The sequence below is a fragment of the Gorilla gorilla genome, chromosome 17 (assembly GCF_029281585.2).
Source record: "Gorilla gorilla gorilla isolate KB3781 chromosome 17, NHGRI_mGorGor1-v2.1_pri, whole genome shotgun sequence".
NCBI lineage: Eukaryota > Metazoa > Chordata > Mammalia > Primates > Hominidae > Gorilla > Gorilla gorilla.
In genome coordinates this window covers 77322990-77336406 of record NC_073241.2, presented here as the reverse complement: position 1 = coordinate 77336406, position 13417 = coordinate 77322990, and the positions used below count along the sequence as shown (strand labels likewise).

Sequence of the window (13417 nt, the reverse complement as noted above, 5' to 3'; positions counted from 1 at the left end):
AATCCTCTGCCATGGGGACCTCTCCCTAGGGCTGCTTGAGCATCCTCACAACATGGCAGCTAAGGACAGCCCTTGCCATAGACCTTCCACCAACTTTGTGTCAGGACTGTGCTAAGCATTTAATGATATGATCTGCCCTCAAGCAGCTTACAATCTAGCAGAGACACCAATCATTACAGTTCAAGGCAGAGTCAAATAAATGACAAGAATCAGGAGACCGAAGGCTGGAGAGATGGAGCCTCTGAATTGAGGGATGGGGAAAGGGTTGTCTAAGTGAGACCTTGAAGTGTGGATGGGATGTGGACCCCCGGAAGTGCGAGATCAGTTGTAATCTCCAGCCAAGAGTTCAGCATGAACAAAGGCATGGCAGCTGAGAACAGGGTGTATGTTTGGGGATTGGAGAGTAGGGGCTTCAAAGGTACATTTAGGGCACATTGGAGGGGAGCATTGTGGCCACTCAGTCCATCCAGGTGACCACCCACTCAGCTGTTCTCAGAAAGGGGGATGGGAAAGGCTGATTGAGCCACAGCTCTATTTTCTTCTCTCCCCTTCTCTTCTTACCCCCAGCAGAGCTTTGCCAAAACCACCACCAAAACTTACACAGAGTAGGGGAGGCTGTCTGGGGAGCGAGCAAGGGAGAGGACCCCTCCCCAACACTATGAGAAAGGCAGTAGCCTGGGGCTGGGGTGGTCTCCACATTCCAGCCCCTGAGGCTGGCCAAGCCTGCCTGGAGGGCTCCAGTCTGCCCTGCCGGCCCTTGCCTGCTTGGCTGTCCCTGGAGGGCAGGGCCACCCAAATCCTTCCCTCCCTCCACCACAAAGACATCCCTAGGCACCTCTGAACCTGCAGTCTGGGCCACTCATTACGCGTTAGCAGAGACTACTGTCCTTTCTTGGTTACTTTTGTGATCAGAGGCAGGAGCTGCAATTGGCTGTGGTTGGGAGCATGGCCTGGGGAGCCAGATGCAGGCTCAGGTCTCTGTGCCCTCACTCATCCTCTGTGCATCAGCTCTTAGTGGCTTCATTTCCCTCATCTGTAAAATGGGAATGATGGCAACAATAGGAGCTAAATGCATTATTGTGAGGACTGAGTAAGCCTAAGGGCAGATGGCAGTCCTGACTCCTCTTTGGGAAACCCATTGTTTAGGGAGGATATTTAACCTGAAAAGAGAAGGTGCCTGCTTGGCCTGCCCTATCCTCCCAGTTCGTTTCATGGGTCCTGTTATATAAATGGAATCTGAAGCAAAGAGCTTGGGGCCAAGGAGGTGGGACAGGTATCTGATGGGTCCCCCTTGCCCACTGCACAGATGCTCACACCACACCTGACTCTGAGCGTCCAAAACTAAATGTGGCTCAGACTTGAGGCCTCCCATCTGATCCAGGCCTCCAGGGGCTGCTTGCTGGCCCCCAGCCCACCTGCCCAAAGGCAGCCTTCTTGGGGCGTGGCAGCCCCAAAGGAGCCTGCCGGCATGCAACCACGCAGGCTGCCCTGGTTTCCTAAGCCCTCTGCGTTCCCTTGGGTGCCCACCACTACAGTGGGGAACAAGGGAAAGGAGGAAGTCACTAGGAGCTTCTCTCCTCATCCAGCATGGGAGGATGTGGAGATGTAGGAGGTGGCCTCAGAGCTCTCTCTGCAGCACAGCTCATTGAAGCCTCAGCCTGGGGACACCTTCCCTGGTCAGAGAGACGGAGGGGTGTCCATCAACTAATCCTACACAGGCCCTCGAGGGATCTGGGTGGATATGGTCCATCTGAGCCCCCAGAGAAATGCAGAAGTGGAATGGTTTGTCAATAGACAAGAACTATGTTCAACGGGGCCACTCAGAACAGAACCTGGCCCCTCAGACCAAGGGCACCTCGGTGGGGCTGCCCACTTTGTGCCACTGTTCCCACAGCCTGGTACACTGTTCTCCACATCCTCCCATGCTGGATCCTTCTCCTCTTCTAGGTCTCTGCTCAAATGATGCTTCCTTAAGGAAGCCTCCCCTGTTCACCCTGGGTAAAGCGCCCCCCTCCTCTCATCCCTTACAGCTCTGTGGTAGATAGCTGGATGAGAGATGGAGAGAAGCGAGGAGATTGATTAGTGGCTTTAGGTTGTTTCCTGTCATTTGCTTCTCTTAAACTTTTTATTTTGAGATACTTATCATTTCAGCTACAGTTGTAAGAGATGATACAGAGACATCTCATGTACGCTTTACGCAGTTTTCTCCAATGGTAACATCTTGCAAAACCATAGTACAATATCAACCAGGATATGAACACTGGTATAATCAATATACAGAACATTTCCATCACAAGTATCCCTCCTGTTGCCCTTTTATAGCCACACCCACTTCCCTCCCACCACCACCACCTCCTTAGTCCCTGGCAACCCTCATTTCTTCTCCATTTCTGTAACTTTATCATCTCAAGAATGTTATATAAATGGAATCATGCAATATCTAACCCATGGGGGTTGGCTTTTTTCACTCAGCGTAACTCCCTGGAGATTCATCAAGGCTGTTGCACATACTGAGAATTCACTCCTTTTTATTGCTGAATAGTATTCCCTGGCATGGATGTACCACAATGTTTAGCCATACACCTTTGAAGGCTGTCTAGGTTATTTCCAGTTACTCACTATCATGCATAAAGTGACCATGAACATTTGTGTATGAGTTTTTCATGGACATAAGGTTTCATTTCTCTGGGGTAGATGCTCAAGAATTCAATTGCTGGGTCATATGGCAGTTGCATATTTTGTTTTTTAAGATCTGCCAAATCATTTTCTAGAATAGCTGTACCATTCTACATTCCCACCAGCAATATACGAGTGATCCTTTTCTCCACATCCTCACCAGCATTTGGTGTTATCGGTATTTTTTTATTTTAGCCACTATCCTATGTATGTAGTGATGTCTTATGATAGTTTTAATTTGAATTTCCCTAATGGCTCATGATATTGAACATCTTTTCAGATTAGATGGCTTATCTGCCATCTGTATACTCTGTTTGGTGAATCTTGCTGTACATTTTTATTGCAGTTGTTATGTCCCTCTAAGCTCTGTTAGAGCAGAGGCCTTCTTGATTTGTTCTCTGTGCATCCCCAGAGTACAGTACAGAGCCTGGCACAGGGAGACTACCCAATAATATTTAGAGAATGAATGCATGGACTGCCAGGGTCTCTGGCCCTTTTAAAGATGAGACGGTGGAAAAGCAGTGAGGCCTCAGCTCTGGGAAACCTCCTGAACACCTGGCCAGTGGGATTGCTTAGGGAACGCCTGGGCTGCCCCATGGTGGAAGAGAAGGTGAGGGCAGGGGAGGGGCACCCAGCATCCTCCATGCCTGCTGCCTTCCCAGTGCCTCCAGGCCCCACTCACATTTTATGAGCGTATACTTCTCACTCCTCCCCTCCCCCTGCCTCTGCCTTCCCAGGACAGAAACATCCAGAAGATAAATGTGTAAGGATCTCCAGAACTCTTCCCACTGGGGCGTGGGGCTTTAGGATTTGTTTTCCTTTTTGTTTTCTCCCCACTTTATTTGTACCAAGATAAGGGCCAGGGCTTTGCTAGGATTTATCTAGATGAGCCATGTTGAAGCTTTGCTGTAAGTAGAAGAGCCCTATGAAGCTTGTCCAACCCACCTTATTTTATTGTTGTTGTTGTTCTGATTTGTTGTTTGTTTTGTTTTAGGCTTTTAGCAGCCTGAAGCCATGGTGTTTAGTTTCTGTCTCTAGTGATAAGTGGAAAAGAGGGATGAGGAAGGGGCTTTACTGGCCCAACCAGAAACAAACAGAAACTAACAAACAACCCATGACTGTATTCTCTCCTTGGACGCCCCTACCTGCCCTGGCAGATGCCACATTTTGTCCCGGTTGACTGTGTTCACCTGGGCTGTGAGCTGTGCTTCCTGAAAGGAAGGGATGCCAGTTGTCCCCTGTCGTGCCCTGCTTTCTTCTGGTGGCTGCCACTGGCTATACTTTATGTATAACATATACAATGATAAGGTGTCTCAGAAGACGCTTCTCACCACAGGGGTTGATATTTTCATGAGGCTAACAGAATTTAGACATGAAAAATTAACAATGTACTTGAATTTATATTTATATTGCATTATATTTATATTGAATATTGCATTTATATTTGTATTGAATTTAAATATTTATAGGTGAAATCGCTCTCAGATATACACATATAGGAAGTTAGTGTTTTTTTTTTTTTTAAAAAGGATCAAGATTTACAAATGGAAGGAAACTTCAACTACAATGAACGAGTAAGGTCAGGAAGCAAAACATACCACAAGGCCCCCATTTACTTGCTGAAAATGGGCCACGAAATTTGTTTTAAGCTTCCTAGTAGCCAGTGCAAAGTGTAAGTCTGTTACAGAATCAGAGGATTTGTGAGACAAATCAGAGCATCTTCTCAGCAGAAGCACTGAGAGGTCCTTGCCCCACAGAGGTGGGTCCTGTTCCTGTAGCCAAGGTAACAGCTAGATTCATGAGGCTTTTCATCCTGCAGTTGTATTCTGCAACTGCATGTTGGCAAAGTGGAAATCAGTAACACCAAGCCTGAGAGAAGGCTTGCAGCCTTTGGTGAGTAGCTGACACCAGCTGCCCAGTGAGAAGCCTATCTCTAAGAGTCTTAGGGGTCCAGAGAAAAGCACCAGCTTGTAAGCCAGGCTGTGAATTGCAGGTGAGATTTGGCAAGGCTAAGAGGTAGGAGGACTGGCCTTGCAGTGGACAGGGAGCCCTTATGCCGAGGAGGTGGCTCAGAGTCCTAGAGCTGAGACCCCCTCCTGGGGCCACGCTCGCTAACCCAGTCTTCTTCTGTGTGTCTCTGCAGGGCTCTGGCTGAGAACATGGCCAATGACATTGACGAGCTCATTGGCATTCCCTTCCCCAACCACAGCAGTGAGGTCCTGTGCAGCCTCAATGAGCAGCGGCACGATGGCCTGCTGTGTGACGTGCTCCTGGTGGTGCAGGAGCAGGAGTATCGGACCCACCGCTCCGTCCTGGCTGCCTGCAGCAAGTACTTCAAGAAGCTTTTCACAGCCGGCACCCTAGCCAGCCAGCCCTACGTCTATGAGATCGACTTTGTCCAGCCTGAGGCTCTGGCTGCTATCCTGGAGTTCGCCTACACCTCCACGCTCACCATCACCGCCGGCAATGTCAAGCACATCCTCAACGCAGCCAGGATGCTGGAGATCCAGTGCATCGTGAACGTGTGCCTGGAGATCATGGAGCCTGGGGGGGACGGGGGGGAGGAGGACGACAAGGAGGACGATGACGACGACGAAGATGATGATGATGAGGAGGACGAAGAGGAGGAGGAGGAAGAGGAGGAGGATGACGATGATGACACGGAGGACTTTGCTGACCAAGAAAACTTGCCTGACCCCCAGGACATCAGCTGCCACCAAAGCCCTTCCAAGACGGACCATCTCACAGAGAAGGCCTATTCAGACACCCCCAGGGACTTCCCTGACTCCTTCCAGGCTGGCAGTCCTGGCCATCTGGGGGTGATCCGGGACTTCTCCATCGAATCTCTGCTAAGGGAGAACCTGTACCCCAAGGCCAACATCCCCGACAGTAGACCCTCCTTGTCTCCATTCGCCCCGGACTTCTTTCCACACCTCTGGCCGGGGGACTTCGGTGCCTTTGCCCAGCTGCCTGAGCAGCCCATGGACAGTGGGCCACTGGATCTGGTCATCAAGAATCGGAAGATCAAGGAGGAGGAGAAGGAGGAGCTTCCCCCACCCCCACCGCCACCCTTCCCTAATGACTTCTTCAAGGACATGTTCCCTGACCTGCCGGGGGGGCCTCTGGGACCCATCAAGGCGGAGAACGACTACGGTGCCTATCTCAACTTCCTGAGTGCCACCCACCTGGGAGGCCTCTTCCCACCCTGGCCCCTGGTGGAAGAGCGCAAGCTGAAGCCCAAGGCCTCTCAGCAGTGCCCCATCTGCCACAAAGTCATCATGGGGGCCGGGAAGCTACCACGGCACATGAGGACCCATACCGGGGAGAAGCCATACATGTGCACCATCTGCGAGGTCCGCTTCACCAGGTGCGCATGGCAGCCCTCGGGAGCGGGGCACGGGGCCAGAGGCCATGGGGGACAGCAAAGTTGGGCAGGGAGGCTGGGGGTGGAGACAGAGACCCAGATGGATCCCACACACATGCAGGCTCGTGGCTAGCAGAGGTGCTAGGCATCACCTGGTGCTGTGACTTTCAAGCCCTTTTTAGGGGCTGCAGTATTTTCTCAGATACAATATTAGGTGGAAGCCCATGACATGAAGCAGGTAAGAGCAGGGCTGTTCTGGCTGGGAAGGAAGTGAGGCGCCTCAAGCACCTTGGTTGCTTGGCTTCCTCTTCTCCTTCCAGCTGTAAATTTGTGGAACCCAGTTTGAATGGATGGCACTCCTCAGACGGAGTGCTGCCCCTTTGTTTGATTTGGAGAAGCAGCCACTGACCTTTATTAAGCATATTCTGCATGCCAGGGGCCGTCCTAGGCACCTTAAATACACGCTTACCACAGCCAGGCCCTGGGAAGATGGGGAGACATGGTTGACTTTGTTTATGACACATCTCCCAGTGGCTAGCTGACCAAGCATGTGTGCAGCTGGAAAATGGCAGAGCTGAGACTGGAATCTCAGCCTCTGTGTAATAGCAAAGCCGGTGACCGGTAGACTGCAGAGATGCCTGTAGGTCCTCTCAATCATTTTGGGGTCAGACCTAAAGGCTGGGCCTCTTTTTATGTTCTCCTCTTTGCCTTTCCATTTGAGGAAGGGGGACAACTTTATGCTGTTATAAAATTTGAAATTTGAAATCAATACATTATAAACCTTTCATCTTTCATAGACTCTGTCCCATTCAGCAAACATATGTTATATGCCTACTCTGCACAGCAACTTTTGTAGTCAAAACTGATTGGCAGGTTGACGTGGGGTCAGATCTGCCCACTGCCAGCTTTGGCTAGGCCTCACTTTTGGAAAATACAGCCCGTTGGTGCTATCTGTGGTTCCTGGTGTGAGGCTGATCTTTTCAGGCAGGTGGGGAGGGCTCTGGTGGGCGGCCTGGCATCAGGGTTTGGTCATTTCAGTGTATCCTGTGTGTACAGAGCCTGGCGATGCCTGCCCTGTGAACATGACTTACTAGACTAGGTCCCTTCCCCACACTGCCACTGTCCCTCTCAAAGAACTCACCTTGAGAGACCCACACTTGTTCCGGTGGCGCTGCTGCTGCCCCACTTCCTCTTGGAGATGTATCCGGGAATTGGTGGCAGCTCATTCTTTTGATTTTCCTCAGTGGGCCCAAAGCTTTGGCCCAAGGACACAGTGCAAGGTTTTGAATGAGACTGGATATCAAATCAGGGACTATGCTTTTCCAGGAAAAAAAAAAAAAAAGATGAGTCCTCTAAAGTCATGAGACCTGTTCTTCTGGGTTGCTTGGAAACTCTACTGGAAGTTGCCAGAGAAGAGTTTCAGAAATCCATTCAGGTGACACTGGTGTGGCTGAAATAGCTCTGCAGGCTCCTCAGGGGACTGTTTTGAAGGACAACACTGATTATTTCCAAGGTGGCCTTGGGGTCCTGCTCACAGCTACTTCTGTGAGGGGAACCCCAGACAGCATCTGTCCCAGGTGCTTCCAGTGACAGTAGAGGGAGAATCTGCAGGAGCAGAGGGGAAGGGCCTCACAGACCCAGGGTGTGTCCCCTTGCCCTTAGCAGTGAGCTAAGCCAGCCACCCGGCAATGCTGATGGCAGGGCGCCCTGCTCCTGTTACTCCCCAGAGCAGACGGACCCAAGGTTCCCGAGATTCACCTCCCCTTGGATGTCCCTCAGTGACAGCCCTGCCACCCCAATGCCACCGTGGGTGATGCTGCCCCCTGCCTCCTCCTGAATTCACCTTAGCCCCACAGAACCAGGCAGAACACCAGAACAGGGCTTGGCAAAAGCACAGGAATACCGAGGGAGATAAGCCAGAGCACCATGTGAAAGCCAGATTCAAGTACAGCTCACCCATCTTCACTGGGGGCCTGGCTTCAGCCCGAGAGTCCCAGCCCCTGCATATGACTTTAAGGATGCCAGGAAGCTCTTCACAGGCCAGATCAGGAAAGCCAGCCATGTTATCAGCCCGCAGCGCCCTCTCCTGCCAGCGCAGGCTCTGCCTCCCTAACTGCCCATGCCTGCCCCCTTGGCAGATGGCTAACAGGAGCACCTCTCCCTTCAGGGGAGACGGAGGCTGGTGACTCCAATTCCAAAAGGATCTGTGTCTCAGGATATCGCACGGTGGCCCTGCTGGCACCCTGAGCCCCCATCTCCTTCTTCCCCACTCCCTTTCCTCTGGGCCTTCCCCACGCACAGCCTTCTGTGAGGTCCACACCAGGTCTGGACAGTCTGTGCACCCTGTTTTAAGGGAAGGTTTTAACCGTGCGTAGTCACTGCAGACAGACTTCTCACCCTCTGGACCCTGGGACATTCTCTGGGAGTGGGCATCCTGGTTTGGGCAGCAGTGCTGTGTTGTATAGGAGGGTGACATTCCAGGTTCCTCCCTCCCAGCACATTCCTGATGGTCACTTGGGGTGGCCTCTCTGTCTGCAGTCCCCACTCCCAGCCAGATAGGCAGTGGGGCAGCTCTGGTCATCCAGCCATCTGGCCTTGGGTTACTCCTGCTCCAGAATGACGGCCATCTGGCCCCAGGCCTGTCTCCAGCTGAAGTCGCTGCATTGCAGCCCCCTCAGCACCCCCACCACTTGTTCCCACTGGTCTCTGACCCTCCCGAAAAAGATCAGACAAGCTCTTGGGTCCCTCTCTTCCCAGGAGGAGAGAAACCCTGAGCTGGGGAAAGGCGGAGTGGAGGAGATGGCTCCAGCCTGCCTCCCTTCAGAGGCTTTATTGCTCACTGTGGGCTGTGGCTGTCCTTGTGGGACACTCCCCGCTCTCCTCCCCCTCACATTCTTCAGAATCACTGGGCCTTTGCTTCTCACCCCATCTCTGGAACTGCCCGGCAAGGATTCTTTTCCGTGTTTGAAGAGCCCCAAGCGTGGTCTGTCCAGGTTGAGGTTTTCCTGTAATTCTCCCTGTGGCCAAGGCTCCCTGCAGCCTTTCCATGGGGACCTTATTTTTGGCTGAATTCCCCAACGCGATTCCTAACACCTGCCCCTTCCACCTGGAAGCTCTTCAGCAGCCACTTAGAGCAGCGACGGCTGCCTCGTTGACGAATTCCCAGACTCCCTTCCAAGGCCACGCCACTTCCTGAGACTGGGCCCTGTCATGTCACTCTTGTCCCCGCAGCAAGGACCCAGACATGCTGCCCTCAGGTCCTTCTCTCGGACATGATTTCCCCTTCTGGAACCCGAGTCTTTCCTTCATCACAGCTGAGCTTCTGCCCTGGCAAAGCCCCATTTCCTCCCTCCTTGATGTTGGGAAGAGCTCAGGGTCCTGTGACACCCTCTCCGCCCCACCCCATGGGGTGCTGGAGAGGCCTGCCCTTCCCCTGCATGGTAGCCCTTCAGCCCAGGCTCTGAGTCACAGCCTCCCAGATGCCAGCTCCCAGAATGTCCACACCCCACGGGGACGTACTAATGACCTCAGCAGCCACAACCCAGGGGGAGGACATGGGAATCCTTCCAGCAGTGCCCCTCCACCCCTAAGGCCCTGCCCGCTGCTGTCATTCTGTGGGTCTAGAGAGGAGGGACAGAGGCCGCCCCACAATGGTATTGTCTGTTCTTTGGTGTCAGGAACCTCACCTCTGAGGCAGCTCTAGATTCCAGCCAGTCCTACCAGGTGTCCCACCACTGATCTGTTCCAAATATGAAATCTCCCTAGGCAGGGCCTCAACGGCATCAACCAAACTATTTCTTCGGCCCCATGCTGTCCCTTCCTAGCTCTGGTCACCCCATAGCCACTTGGGCTCCCTCTGCCTGTGCACTCCCTCGGTTTAGTTCAAAGACACCGTTTTCCTCCTGGGAAAGGCTTGTGCCTGTGCTGGCAATAGAGGCAGCTCCTGTCCCTTTCAGGTCTGACTTGGGACAGAGAAACAGCTCCAGGTCATAGGGCAGAGGCAGTCTGGACCAAGATTACCTTAGATCCTCTTCATCAGGAGTCCTTTCCCTTCTCTTCCCAGAAAGTCTGGAAGCCAGGAGCCAAAGGTTAGGATGGCAGGGTTCGGCCAGAGGTAATGCCTAGGAAGGGCCTAGAAGAACAGGGAGCATGTGATCTCAGGAAGATAAAGCATTTGTCTTCATGCATAGGGACACTGCTATGCTTGGTGGGTATTTTCCCTGCCCACAGACATCCCAGGTCCAGGTGGCCCCCGCACACCTTTTTGCCCCATCTGCAGCCATCACTGCCAACTGGGCCTGGCCCTGGGCCCTGTGAAAGCCTGTGCATCTTCCGCCTCTTAATTCCCACCACATGGGTCCTTGATTGCAGGCCATAGAGATTTGCCCCCTACCTCCCCCAGCCCTTCTGTTAGTAGCTCCTAGAGAGCATGGCTGGCTGGTCTCCCTCCTGGAGCCCCTGCATCCTGTCACAGCCTGGCTCCCAGAGATGCCCCAGCCATGCCTGATGGGGACAGTAGTGAAGGCAAGAAACTGCAAAATGAAAACAGACTGGCCCAGAGACAGCAGAGGTCCCATAGAGCACACCGTCCTGGGTGGGGATGGACGACCTCTGCACCGCAGTCACTCTCTGACAAGGCATGCTTTCCAGTTCTGCTGAACCCCGAAGGCTGTGCCTTTTAGTCTCCACCTGCCTCCTCCAGTGCCAGCCGAATGCTGACCACCTTTGTGCCCCCACAGCTGCCTGCTCTCCAGACAAGCCGGCAGCCTGGCTTTTGTCTTCCCTCTATTTTCTTTGTAGTCCTCCCACTCCTGGCAGCTCTGGGAACCCTATTAAGATAATGTAATGGCATTAGCAGCGGTAGCAGGAAGAGTGTGTCTCAAACCATCGGGTTACAAGAAGTCCGGGTAGAGGCTGCTGGGAAAGCATTATCCTGATTGGGAGCCTTTCTGGAGGCCACAGACCTCAGGCCAAGGCCCCACAGCCCTTTTCTTTGATTCTGGGAATGAGCTCATGAGGACTCACATGACTTTCCCGACGATGAGCTCTCCAGGCTGAAAGGAGGCATGTAGACCGAGGCTTGGGTGCATATGTCCTTGGCTGTCCCTGATGCAGAGAGATGGAACGAGATGGAAGACAAGGGGACCAGGGCCAGAGGGGAGCATGTTGGATTTGTAGTCGGAGGGTTCTGAAATTGGCACCACTAGTCAGTCACCAAACGCGCAGTGAGCCTCCTCTCTATCTACATTCAGTGTTGTGTGTTGTGCAGAGTACGAAAGAGCATCCCACAGGTTCTCATCAAAGCAGGTACCAGAACTCCATGCCACATGCAGGGAGGAGTGCTGGGAGGAGGAGGGCTGGGAGGAAGAGGGCTGGGAGGAAGGGGCACCCTGGCTCTGGGCTTGGCCTTCTGGGAGGGCCCTAAGGATGGAGCATCGGTGTCCAAGCACAAGACATGCACACACGGGGAAGGAGCCAGGGTTTACAGGGCATCCACCCTGTAATGTGGTGGGCTGTGCACTGGGGGACCGGCAGTCCAGTTCATACCTGCAGGTGTTCAAAGATGCAGAGTTGCCCAGAGTGTGGGGCAGCGTACCATGGGGGGCAGGCAGGAAGCTGGCAGAGGAGATGGCAGTGAGCTTGTGAAGAGCCCAGAAAGCCATGCTAAGGGTAAGTGAGCACACAGGCCATTGGACAAGGGGGCCTTGGGAAGTTTTAAATGGAACTGCCAGACCTCCATTCCTACAGAGAAGTAACTAAGAGCTCAGCTCTTGAGATTCCAGCTAGAACATATTCCAGCTAAACTCACGCTGCTTCCACAGGCAGATTGAATATGTGAAGCAGCAGGGAAGCCAGCCAGCCAAACAGACTCCAGAAGGAGATCTGGCAGAAGCCCATTACCCAGATGCATACACTCATGGAGCACTAGAGGCCCCAAGGATGCAGCCCAACCCGCATTTTAGAGATCAGGAAACTAAGGCCCAGACCAGGGAAGGGAACTGATCTAGTTCTTGGAGTGTGCCCGGCACCACCTCCAGCTCCAATGCACGTCACAGTATCCACAGGAAAGGTCAGTGTAAAGAAGGAGGCTGTGTGGCCCTAGAACACCATTCCCTCTTTGGTCCTTTCTTTTCTTCTCTTGGAAGTAATTAGATCAGTGTTTTCAAGGTCCTGAGAAGTGTACTGCTAATAGTGTGGCTTACTGGGCCTACTGACTCAGACCATGAATCAGAATGTGGTAAAGTATGCCTGGTAAACTAGATGATCCTCTGAAGTTTTTTCCAGAACTGGCTTATCATGAGCTTTGCCTACTCTTCCCACCCCTTGCCCCCATTCCCACAAATGTCTCCATTAGGGAAAGCTCCTGCCCAGGGCTGAGTTCCTCCCATTGGCATACCCCAGTCTTCTGGCCACAGAGGCAGAAAGCTGGCTACCGGTGCCCTCTCTTGATTGTTCTGGTCTGCCCTTTCTGCAGCAGTCCTCTTAGGCCTCAGGTTGGGAATCCCTGCTGTGAAAATCCATCCTTTCTCATCCCCAGAATAGCTTACAAACAAACCACAGCCACGTAGCCCCCCAGGTTCCTTTGCCCCCACCAGCTGTATACCTTTGGGAAGCTCTTAACTTCTTTGAGCCTCCTTTCTGCCTGTGTCCAAGTGAGGAAATTACACCAAGTGTGTTGAATCTAGCTCACACAAACCCAGATTCTCTCCATCTGCCCTGGACAATGGGAAGTGATGTCTGGTCCTAGGTTTAGCTCTGCACGGAGAGGTTAAATAACTTGCCTAAAGCCACCCAGCAAGTTGGTGGTAGGTCTGAAGCTACAACAGGGACTCCCAGACTCCTGGAGGGGCCCTACCTCTATACCATATGCCTCTGAATAATGAATTCCCAGGGTCAATGAAGTCATGTATTTACCTGCCCATAGCAGATGTTCAATAAAAGGATATCGTAGGCACCTTCTCAGCACTTCTTACATCCTTGGACCGATTGCCACAAAAATGGGACTTCTTTTAGATACACTAATGAGAAGTTTGGGAGGCATTTGAAGATTTACCACTTATATTGTCCATTGTTTGAGAGTGACCCTAAGGGTCAGTGCTACTAATTATGTGTAATAGTGACTTAAAAAAAACCTACCTGGCCAGGGGCGGTGGCTCACACCTGTAATCCCAGCACTTTGGGAGGCTGAGGTGGGCAGATCACGAGGTCAGGAGATCGAGACCATCCTGGCTAATACAGTGAAACCCTGTCTCTATTAAAAATATTAAAAAAATTAGCCAGGCGTGGTGGTGGGCACCTGTAGTCCCAGCTACTCAGGAGGCTGAGGCAGGAGAATTGTGTGAACCTGGGATGCGGAGCTTGCAGTGAGCCAAGATC

The 13417-nt window shown here is 52.5% G+C and overlaps 1 protein-coding gene across 5 annotated transcripts in view; it reads left to right on the top strand.

The window, feature by feature from the left end:
- The window catches only part of ZBTB7C (zinc finger and BTB domain containing 7C), a 380971-nt gene that overhangs the window by 362415 nt on the left and 5139 nt on the right, over positions 1-13417 (top strand). For all 5 annotated transcript variants that reach the window (XM_031003808.3, XM_055368754.2, XM_055368753.2 and 2 more), the window contains one exon: positions 4820-6043. In XM_031003808.3, the coding sequence (XP_030859668.1) occupies positions 4836-6043 (1208 nt within the window). In that variant the 5' untranslated portion in view covers positions 4820-4835. The remainder of the gene's footprint in view (positions 1-4819; positions 6044-13417) is intronic.